The 12,259-nt window shown below is 40.6% G+C and overlaps 1 protein-coding gene across 1 annotated transcript in view; it reads left to right on the forward strand.

The window, feature by feature from the left end:
* The window catches only part of LOC122641603 (novel plant SNARE 11-like), an 81,959-nt gene that overhangs the window by 13,506 nt on the left and 56,194 nt on the right, over positions 1 to 12,259 (forward strand). Inside the window, exon 3 of the mRNA XM_043834890.1 lies at positions 8,693 to 8,785. Coding sequence (XP_043690825.1) covers positions 8,693 to 8,785 — 93 coding nt within the window. The remainder of the gene's footprint in view (positions 1 to 8,692; positions 8,786 to 12,259) is intronic.

The following is a 12,259-nucleotide window of genomic DNA, read 5'->3' on the forward strand; positions in this document are numbered from 1 at the left end:
TGGAGGATATGCTAGAAGATCTAGAGGAGATTTGAGTGAGGAGTATTCTGTTAAAGATGTTCCAGCTACTATAGAGATTGTGGGTTCACTCTGTGGCTTCATACTTTCTATTTTTGTAGCTTTGGATAGATATGCTACTATCTAGCCATAGTTTCTATTTAGGAAGACTTAAGTTGAAAGGGATCCTCCTGCCATACTGGAGGTTTCCTATTTTGTTGATTTCTATGAAGTTACAAATAAAGGAGAAGGGGCTTAGTGTTCAGTTTTAGAGAGGAAGGAGAAGAAGGAAAAGAGAGGGAAAGAGAAGAGCACATACGGTTGTGTTTAATCTCTTCTGTCTCAAACTAGAGACAAACTTCCTTATATTGTAAAAGAATAACTAATTACACAGGGGCCCCTGGCCTTATACAAATAACAGAAGAAATATAAAATACATGTGGTTATATACAAGAATACCCTTAAACTCCTATTCTTAACACTCCCCCTCAAGCTGGGTGGTATATGTCATACATACCCAGCTTGTTCAATAAACAGTCAAAGTGATGAGTGCTAAGTCCTTTGGTGAGGATGTCGGCCACTTGTTCATTCGTCTTCACAAAGGGGTACAGATGGTCTTTGACTCAATCTTTTCCTTGATAAAATGTCTATCAACCTCAACATGCTTGGTCCTATCATGTTGCACGGGTTGTGGGCAATACTTATGGCTGCCTTGTTGTCACAATATAAACTCATAGGTTTGGATCTCAAATCCCAATTCCGAACAAGTCTCTTCACCACAAGACTTCACACACTCCGTGAGCCATAGCTCTAAATTCCGCCTCAAGACTTGACCTAGCCACCACAGGTTGCTTCTTACTTCTCCAAGTAACCAAATTCCCACCAACAAAAGTACAAGATCCCGAAGTGGATCTTCGATCGAAATAGATCCAGCCCATCAAGATCGATGTATGCTTCGATCCAGTGACCATTTCTAGAGAAGAGAAGACCTTTTCCAGGGCATGACTTTAAGTATCTGAGGATCCTATACACTGCATCAAGATGTCCCATTTTGGGTGCATGCATAAACTGACTTACCACGCCAACAGCATAGGCTATGTCCGGTCGGGTAAGGGAAAGATAGATTAGCTTGCCTACTAATCTCTGATATTTTTCAGCATCTACAAGGGGCTCACCACAATCTTCTCCTAGTTTGTGATTCTGATCAATAGGAGAGAAGGTTGGTTTACACCCTAAGTACCCTGTCTCTGTAAGTAGATCAAGGACAAACTTCCTCTGACAAACACTGATCCCTTGCTTGGATCTTGAAACTTCAATCCTCAGAAAATACTTCAATGGACCAAGATCTTTGATCTCAAACTGCCGAGCCAAGTAAAGTTTAAGCTTTGTGATTTCAGTTTCGCTGTTCCCCGTGACCGCAATGTCATCAACATATACAATAAGAGCTGTAATAGTGTTGCCCTTCCTTTGTATAAACAAAGTGTGATCAGCTTGACTTTGGATGTATCCATTCTGTAGAATAGCTTGCCTAAACCTCTCAAACCAAGCCTTAGGAGATTGTTTAAGGCCATAAAGCGCTTTCCTGAGACGACACACTTTTCCATTGCCACTAGGATGCTTGAATCCAGGGGAAGAGTGCATGTAGACTTCTTCTTCTAAGTCACCATGTAAGAAAGCATTCTTTACATCAAGCTGGTATAATGGCCAATCAAGGTTTGCAGCCATTGAGAGGAGTACCCGAATGGAGTTATGCTTGGCCACTGGAGCAAAGGTTTCCTGATAATCAGTGCCATACACCTGGGTATAGCCCTTAGCAACCAGTCTTGCCTTATATCTCTCTACAGTACCATCAGACTTGAACTTGACTGTGAATACCCATCTGCATCCAACAGGAACTCTCCCCTTTGGGAGTTCAACAAGATCCCAAGTGTGGTTCTTCTCAAGGGCCACCATCTCGGTATTCATTGCTTCTCTCCATTTTGGATAAGCCATGGCCTCTACTACATTCTTAGGAATAGAGATGGAGGAGATAGCCACTGTGAAAGCAATACCTGTAGGGGAGACAGAATCATAGGAGACAAACTTGGCAATGGGATTAGTACAAGCTCGAGTTCCTTTGCGGTGAGCAATAGGAAGATCTAAGTCTGAGGGTGTAGGAGTAGAGGAAGGTATACCTGTCTCAGGATGAGGAGACGAAGGAGGATTTTGGCAGGTCTTCTGTATAGGGAGCCATGAAGGAGGATTTCTCTTGTCCTTTGTGTACACAAGTAGCTCCCCCTGCTCTCTGTTCACCTCTGCACTCGGAGACTCCCCCTCAACAACAGTATCCTCGGACCTTTTCTTTCCCTTGTCAATTTGAAATGGGGAAATAGGGACGAGAGAGGGGGAAGGAAATGATAGAAACTCAGGAGCCTCTTCAACCTCACTACCACGACACTCCCCCTGAAGAGGTGACTGAAAATACGGGAGATGTTCAAAGAAAGAAACATCTTTGGAGAGAAGCCACCGACGGGTAGGAGGGTGATAACATGTGTAGCCTTTAGAGGTAGAGGAATACCCAAGAAAGATGCACTTCGAGGACTTAGGATCCAATTTAGTGTGGGCAGATTTGCTAAGATGGACATAGCAGATGCAACCAAAGACCCGTGGGGGAAGTGAAAAAGAAGAAGAAAGTAAGGGTAAGACCGCAAGAGGTACTTTGAAGTTCAAGACACTGGAGGGCATATGATTGATAAGAAAGACTGCAGTGAGTAAGGCATCGGACCAAAAGGTTTTTGGAACATGCATTGTAAACCAAAGAGACCGGGCTACTTCCAGCAGGTGGCGGTTTTTTCTTTCAGCAACCCCATTTTGTTGAGGGGTATCAACACAAGCCACCTGGTGGATAATGCCACGGTCAGAAAAAAAGGACTCCAAACCACCATACATATACTCTCCACCTTTATCAGAACGGACAATCTGAATACGAGTTTGAAACTGAGTGTAAACCAACTCATAAAAGTTTTTAAATGCAACATAGACATCACTCTTTTGTTTCAAGAGATAAACCCAAGTAACTCGAGAGAAGTCATCAATAAAGGAGACAAAGTAGCGGAAGCCACGTAAAGAAGTAACAGGGGAAGGGCCCCAAACATCAGTATGAACAATGTGAAAAGGTGAAATAGATCTATTGCTAGAAGATGGATAAACTGTCTTACAACTTTTTGCAAAAAGACAAGGTTCACAATGAAAAACATGATTGACGGAAAAGAGGTAAATAAATGTGGCAACATTTTTCTCATAATGAGAAAAGGAAGGATGTCCCAAACGCCGGTGCCAAAGTAAAATGTCCTCCTGTACGTCCGCCATGTTGCCCACACACATAAGATTGAGCTATCGTCACAGGGGAAGCACAAGTGTCCAGAACATATAATCCATCAGTCTCACGTCCACTGCCAATCACTCTCTTCGTCACCAAATCCTGAAAAAGACAATGGGTAGGAAAAAATGTGACAAAGCAGTTCAAAGATTTAGTCAATTGGCTAATGGAAAGAAGATTAGTGGCAAAGTTGGGAACATGAAAGACAGACTTCAAAGGGATAAGTGGAGTAACTTGGACATCTCCCTTACCCGAGATGGAAGAAAGGGAACCATCAGCAATTTTACCTTATCTTTCCGAACAAACCGAGTAGGAGTTAAAAACTCGAGACCTACCGGTATGTGATCCGTGGCCCCCGAGTCAATTACCAGGGTGTAGGGCAGATGAAGTAGAGACCGAGAGCGAGTGGAAGTAGTGGGTGCAGTAGAGGAGGATCCATCCAAGTGTGCTACAATCCGACGAAAAGCTGCTATGTCTTCTTTGGAGAGGGAGGATGAATCAGACTCATGAACCCCAACATGGGCTTTAGGCCCATTCTTCTTCGGTCCTTTCTGTCCTCCAGATGCAGTAGAGGGTGGTTTCCCATGAAGATCCCAACAAAACTCCTTTTTATGCCCAGACTTGCCACAATAGTCACAGGAGAATCGGCCTCTACCAGCCCCCTTAGTGAAGGGAGGACGGTCCTGTGGAGTGGATGAAACAAGAGCAGAGCGCTCAACAGTGGGAGTGGTCTCCATAGCACTTCTACGCGTCTCCTCACTCTGTAAATAACCACACACCTCCTCCAGGGAGGGAAGACTTGGTCGGCCAAGTATCTGTACCCGTATGGGTTCAAACTCAGAGTTAAGACCTCCAAGAAGGAACAGGACCCTCTCCTTCTCAAATAACTGATGCACTTTAGGCTCATCAACAGGACACAGCTGGAGATCTCTGTAGTGATCATACTCCTCCCAAAGTCCCACAACAAGGCTATAGTACTCAGAGATACTTTTGTCACCCTGACGCAGGCTAACAATCTGTTGAAGAAGTTGATAAACCTTTGTAGAGTCCCCCACTCTATCAAAAATACGAGCAACACTATCCCAAATATCTTTGGCTGTCTCCTTGCTCATAAACCTTCTTCCAATCTCCGGCTTCATTGAAAAAATGAGCCAAGTCATCACAAGGGAGTTCTCGGTTTCCCATTTAGAGTAACCCGGATCATCAATGGAAGGGGCCTTAAAGCTCCCAGATATATATCCCAACTTCCCCCTACTTCGAAGGATAAGCTTCATTGACCGTGACCAATCCAAGTAATTGTTACTATCAAGCTTAACAATGGGGAGCTGAACATTTGGATTCTCATATGATAGAGGGATTGGCAAGGCTGCTGTAACAGTGGGAAGTTCAGATGTCTCAACAGTTTTTTCACCCATTGTGGTTTTAAAACAAACACTTGAGAGGAGCAATCAACAGCACTTCAAGCAAGAACAATAGATTCCCAAGTAACAGCAGCAAAAAACAGAGGTAACCTAGACCACAAAGCTTGAAAAAACTTGTAGAGCCTCACACAAACAGAAAACAGCAGCGGAGTAGAAAAGAAAAGTCTTCCTTACCAAGAAACGACAGTGGGTAGTCCAAAACAGCTCCCAAACAAAGCTCTAGTGAAGAGCTATTGCCAATCCCACACTCTGGCTGGCGGAAAACAGGGCAGAACAGTCCTGGCCGAGATTCACTCCTGTCCCTTGGATGCTCCCAACTGGCTTGAGATGACACAATGGGAAGAAAGGTAACCTCCAAACGAAGCTAGAGCACTTGGTTGCTCTCCATTTGGATGAGAACCGAGAGAGAAAACAGATCTGTGAAGAACCGCAGGTTGGAGCTCAAACTCCAGCAACAACCAAGAGAGGAAACCACCTCTTGGTCCACTAAACACCCTTCTAACACCTTCAAACTCCAGGAAGAGTACGCTCTGATACCATGTTCAGTTTTAGAGAGGAAGGAGAAGAAGGAAAAGAGAGGGAAAGAGAAGAGCACATACGGTTGTGTTTAATCTCTTCTGTCTCAAACTAGAGACAAACTTCCTTATATTGTAAAAGAATAACTAATTACACAGGGGCCCCTGGCCTTATACAAATAACAGAAGAAATATAAAATACATGTGGTTATATACAAGAATACCCTTAAACTCCTATTCTTAACACTTAGACCCTCTAACGATTGAATAAAAAAGTGAGTTTTGGCTTTAGCATTGTTGGTGCAGTGGTGATGCAGTTCCAGCTCTCTTAGTGGTGATTCCAAAAGCCTGATTAATGCAAAAATTGACCTTGAACCAGGGAGAAACCAGTGAGATATCGATTGCAGCCAGGATCAACACGATAAGGAACAAATTAAATAACTAAAACTCTCTTTTTTTATTGTTGTTTTCTATTACATATGAATTGAGAACATATAGGATAAGATAAAAGGAGAAGAAGATAAAGGGGGTAGGGGATGGGCTATCTCAGCCCTGGGTCTCTCACCCACAGCAATCCCAACTGTTGAACAGGGAATGTTCTCCCATAACCGATCACAAGCATGGCCTCAAAATTCTATTATTCAATTCTTATTCAAGTACAATTGATGGGGCCTATTTATAGCATGGCCTCAGCTTCACAAAATAGAAAGTTGAAACTTAGAAAGTAACGTAAACGGAAACTACTATAAGTCTCTTACAAGAGAATACTGAGGCTTGTACACCAAGTAATCTAAGACTTGACTAAGTAATACTTAACTAAGTTAACTGGAATAAAATTAGAAAGTAAACAAAAATAGAAACTTAAGTAAATAGTAACTAACTAAATCAGCAATAAAATCTGCCTTGTCTTGCTATATTTAGTGGGACCCACAGAATCTCAAATATTTGCTTGAATTTTCTTCTCCACACAAGGCTTATGGACCCACACTACTGTTCACGTAAACAGTAGTTCGGGTACTGTTCATGTGAATGGTGACTTTTTTTTTTTTTTTTGGAAGTCTGTTTTGTCTCGTTCTTCATGCTTCTCTCTGAACTGGGGCTGCCTTAGGTGATGCTCCATCGAACCAACAAAAACTTGCCACATCATCAGACCAGGCGGCCACTCACAGCAGTCGAATCCCACAACCTTGCTCGGCTGATTTTGAGGCTTGGTCCTGCGGGTACATATGGACTTGTGATCTACATCACTGATTGGTGGTGATTCCAATCAGACTGTACTGTGATGATTTAGTAGGTTGGGTATGGTGGTGGTTCCATTCTCCCAGGCCAGGTGATGAAGCCTTCATCATGTCTTTTTGTTTCTTCTTTTAGAATTTTTTTTTTTAATTTTAAGAAAAAATGCCCTAGAGAGTTTTGTTCTTAATATTGGTTTGTCCCTATTTGTGATCCTGTTGCTATTGATCTCTCGCTGGCTTTACTGGTTCGAGATTGATGCATTATTTGGTATCCGAGCCATGGAGGGATGGCAGACGAAGTCGACGGTTGCTGAGTTTCTACTTCCAACTGAAGGCTGTTCGTGTGGATCTGATTCAAATTTTTAAAACTTGAGGACATTTTTTTTCCAAGCCAGGGAGAATTGATGCAGATCATAGGGAGGAGATTTGGAGGATATTCTAGATGATCTAGAAGAGTGAGTGGGGAATATTCTGTTAAAGATATTCCAGCCGCTATGGGGATTGTTGGTTCACTTTATAGTTTCTTACTTTTATTTGTCGGTTTGGATAGATATGCTACAATCCATCCACAGTTTCTATTTTGTAATGTTCTAGATAGTTTTCTATTTAGAAGGAAGACTTGAGTTGCAAAGAATCCTCCTACCATACTACAGGTCTTCCTATTATGTTGGTTTCTATAAAGTTATAAATAAAGGAAAAGAGGCTTAGTGTTGATGTATACATTGACACTTCCCTTCCCTAACACTTCGAGCTTTTAGGTGAAGTAGTAGTGAACATGGTATCAGACCAGGGAGGTTGAGTGTTTGACTCCTAGGAAGTGCAAAAATCAGGTAAGGGCCAACACTTACTCCCTTGGTGTCGCCCGAAGAAATGCCATGTGAGCTCCACATGCAAGGGCCATAGGATCTTGGCCTGCACGTGCAGGGGAGTGTTCATATATACATTGATGCTGCCCTTCCCTAACAGTTCGAGCTTTTAGGTGAAACGATAACGAACACTTAGATCCTTTAACAATTGAAAAAAAATATTAAAGTTTTGGTTTCCATCAGTTACCACGTTGGCAACCAGCTGCCTGGGGATCTGCAGCGAATACTACGGGAAGACAGGGCAGGATTGCCAGTTCTAAGGAAGTAGGTACTGTTTGGATTGTTTTGTGGTTTGTATGGGTCGAGTTCAAAGTTGAGGTGAGAGTCTGTTCCTATGGGTTGGGGTAAGGTGGTATGTCCCCCCCTTTGTATTCTTTATTCATTGATTAGATTTTAATAAAATTCTAGGGGCTGGCCCAAAAATATTAAAGTTTCGGCTTCATCCGTGTTGGTGTGGTGATGTGGTTCCAGCCCTCTTGGTGGTGATTCCAATTATACCCTACTTTGGTGATTCAGTAGGCTGGGTCTAGTGGTGATTCCATTTCCGCAGGCCAGGTGGTGAAGCTGTGTTCTTATCTTTTTATTTCTCATATTTTCAAAAAAAAAAAAAAAAAGTTACAGAATTTTGTTCTTAATGTTGGTCTTTCCCTATATGCGGTCCTGTTGTGATTAATCTCTTGCTGGCTTTACTGGTTCAAGATCGATTACGCATTAGCAGTTTCCATTATGAAAGCACGTGGAGAGACCTATATTTTAGCTAACTGTAGTAAAGTACACCAAAAGTTGATAACCCTTGACCATGTTTTCAACCAATTAAATCATTGTTTCAGTTCATCCAAAAAATGTGAATTGTATCAGCCTATTCATTTCAAATCAGGTACACTGGAAGATTACAACTTGCAAAATATGAACCGGACCTGAACTGATTGAACCAGAAAATCAGGTTACTATGGGCAAACTATTTCCAGGACATGGGCTGAGCTTAGGCCTATGGTCTGACATGCTGGACCAGGCCCAGGCTGATAATGGCTTGGCTAAGGCCTAGGTTCGCTTACAGCAAAGGTTTATTGTAGTGGTTATATTGGCTTGTCCTTTTGGAACACAATTTTCTGAACCACTGGATACACAATAGAGACTCATGATTTCCTAAAAATTAGAACCAAGCTGTCTAATTAAATTTCAGCCATATGGATATCCATTAGACTTGGTTTCATTTATCTAACCATTGCATAGGGCATTGTAAGACAGAGCTTTTATATCAGTAAAAAGGAATTCTACTTATGGTTGTGCATTCCTGCAGGAATGGATTCCAAAAATTGGAGAAGATTAAAGACCCAAATCGGCAGAGCAGACAGTTGGAAGAACTTACAAATAAAATGCGTGAATGCAAGAGGTAAATAACATTTTGTCTTACAAGTTTGACATAAGATGACTTAAGTATATGCACCCAATTCGATTTTTACATGTATTAATATCTTGGTGTTTATGAGTTTGTAATGGAACTTCTTTCAATCATCTTCATCCTTCTCCACTTATACTCCCTCCGTCCTCCAATGACTGTCCCCTTTGAGGAAGCCTAAAGCTTAAGAAGTGGTTAAAGATTAAAAGCTCTCTCATTTCTCAATATGTCCCTCTCATTACTTATTTAAACTCTTTCAAATTGAGCAAAAAATGATTAAGATAATCAATGCGAGGAGCAAATTAGTAAACTTAACAAAATCTCATACTTGATTTGAGACATTGACAAAAATTTTGGGACAGCCAAAAATGGGATGGAGACATGGAGTAACTACTAAGTTTGAAATTAATTGCCAATTGGTTGTTACATTTAGTCACCTAATTCAGCCTTATTTCCTTTCCCTTCAAAAAGGTGGGGAAGCTTTTCACACAAATGTTCAGAATGGTATTTTGTAAATGTTAAGACATAAGTACTAGTACCACAGGGGTGTTTTTGTTATATTCTTTATTATTATGGTCTTATCTGTGTTATGTTAGTTATGTGGGCATAGTTATAATTTTTATATTTTGCTTTGATTATGTCATAGTCACTACCACTACTGATTGGAGATTATTCTCTCCAATCGGTAGCACTAGTTTTTCTCCCTATTCTCTTCTCTATTTCTCTCCTAGTTCTCTCTTCTTCCTCTTCTTCTAGTAGTTGTTGGTTGTTCTAGGTCTGGAACTGCCAGCAATTTCGATCCATCTCTTTAGTTTTGAGAGTCCCATTAGGGCTTTCTCTTGTTGTGGTTTGCAGCAACCTATGCTGTTTTGCTTTTGTATGATCCCTAGTTGATAGAACATGAAAAACTAGGGTTTCTATTGACGATTATGGTGGATGTTTTCATGGAGCACTGTTAGTACTTTGTGTATGAAGATTCTGCCCTACTGTTGATGTTTACATCAGATATTGCAGTAGAATATAGCCTGCGGTACTAGTACTAATTTCTTAACAGTACATAGCTACATCATGCTACATCAAGAAGGTCATGTGGTAGTACTTAGAATTGTGGCATAGGACAACCATGTTGTAGATACACTCAGTGATTAAGGAAGGAAAATTTAAACCATGTATGGAAGAAAACAACTAGGAATACTAACCAAGGTTGAAGATCGAGAGTATCAGATTTGAATCATGAAACACAATCTGAATGAATCTCTTGCACGAAAGATTTCGGTCTTTTGTTATATTGTTACTTAAAATCCTGGCAGTAAGAGACATGTTTTAAGTACACGGTGAGGCAAGAAGGAAAATTGGAACTCTTTTTTTTTTTAAAAAAAATGAACAATAACAACGCCCTGATTTGTTAAGAGTATTAGATTTGAATAATCAAACTATCCCTGTTACTAAATACACACTTGAAGAATACCAAAACCGAGAAGAGGAGAAGAAGAAGATGGGAAGATAAGAGAGCATTTGGATGTAACTGTCTCCCTCATAAGGCTTGTATTTATAATCTGAAATTACAATGGAAAGGGGAACTCCTATTCAGATTAGGTATTCCTAATCATGATAGGATTCCAAGTTACAATAGGAAAATAACAATAAAACTAAGGCTAATAATTCAAAATAAAACTAGGACTAACAACTAGGACTCATAAGTCATAACTAAAATTAGAATTAATTATAAAACAAAAAAACCAAATCGCTGTTCACATCACTGTTCACGTGAACAGTACCACATGAACAGTGTCAAGTGAACAGTACTTCAACACTCCCCCTCAAGCTGGAGCATACAAAATCACCTAGACCCAGCTTGGAACAACTTCGACGGAAAGCAGGGCCAAACAATGTTGAGCAGCATTGTGAAGGGTAGGATTGAGCAGGGTCAAGGACGAAGAAGAACATTCAATCACAAGATTGGAACTCGCAAGCTCCTCTGAAACTCTGTAATGGAGGTCAAATTCAATATTATTCAAAATCTCCCTTTCCTTGTTACAGTAGATCCTTTTATAGGATTCCCAAAGCCCAATCTCAATTCCTAAGCTTAAGATTGAGTTTTACTAAAATAAGAACATACTAAATAAAAACATAGCATATTAGGTAAAAACTAATTAAGGATAGGGTTAAAAGGCAATCAACTGTAAATCAGCCAATCAATCCTTGATTGCAATCAACACCAAATCAACCAATTAAGCCTTGATTGCAATCAACACCAAATCAACCAATCAATCCTTGATCGTAATCAATACTATCACACCCCGGCCTAGTTAATAAGGGCTAAGTGTGAGTGGATGTCTTTGACATCCAACCAATCCCAAGGATCGCAAGTGCAGTACCCTACTCACAACAATTATCACAATATAGTAATCAGACGCAACAGAAACAATTTAAATAATAGAGATAACATCAATAATAAGAGAAGTCTAAGTGATATATCATTTATATAAAGATTGAACTTGTGTTACAGCTATACAGTTCTCAAAAGTAACAGAAGACAAAGCTATACAAGAACTACGCTATATCTATACAAAAGTGTTATAAACACAAAAAGAGTGGGGGAAGAAGCCTAGACTGCCACGCCAGATTCAGGAGAAGGCACAATCATTACATGTGCACGAGGCCTCGTGCACCATAAACAGCGGAGCCTCAACTCCAGCACCAGTAGGAAGATCCAGAGCGGAAGTAGCTCCCAGAGAAACACCAGCAGTAGTAGTAGAGTCATCTGAAAAATAAGGATATCCACAGGGGTGAGCTCCACTGAGCCCAGCAAGGGAAACACACAAGCAAGTGCATATAGTCCATGATAAATGACCTAAATCTAAGTATGCTTCTAGCATTAGATACTAAGTCTCATGAGGTATAAATGCTATTGTAGTAGGTATGATATTCTCGGTCCCGGAAACACAAATTAGACGTCAGTCACCCGAGCGATACTACTCTACTACGGTGGGGACCCGCCAGCTCAAGTATTACACATCTGACGTCAACAAACCCCCCAAGTGTTAACCCTACTATTTGTTCCCATTCCTGTAATATTCTTCGGATATGGGACAGTGAATGGCATCTCGGAATCATCCCTTCGAACCTACCACGAGTTATCCAACACCTCTCCCCTGTTGGTAAGGGTCATAGCATTAGGTTCATGCCAATCCTAACCATATGCATTTTAACATGATGGCATATGAATCAATAATAGATAATAAAGCATTTCTGTCCAGCAACATCAATATTAAGAACATCTCATAGAACATAAGTAATTTATGCATATGCATCATGAAATGCAACCTAATATCATGCATAATCTAATGCAAAGAAGAAAGAAGCTATAAAACTACATGATCAGTCTATTAAAATGATGCATGATATGACAAACAATAACAAGCAGAAATTAATATACAAACACACTGAAATTAAGGCCAAAATTCC

The sequence above is a fragment of the Telopea speciosissima genome, chromosome 10 (genome assembly GCF_018873765.1).
Source record: "Telopea speciosissima isolate NSW1024214 ecotype Mountain lineage chromosome 10, Tspe_v1, whole genome shotgun sequence".
Classification (NCBI taxonomy): Eukaryota; Viridiplantae; Streptophyta; class Magnoliopsida; order Proteales; family Proteaceae; genus Telopea; species Telopea speciosissima.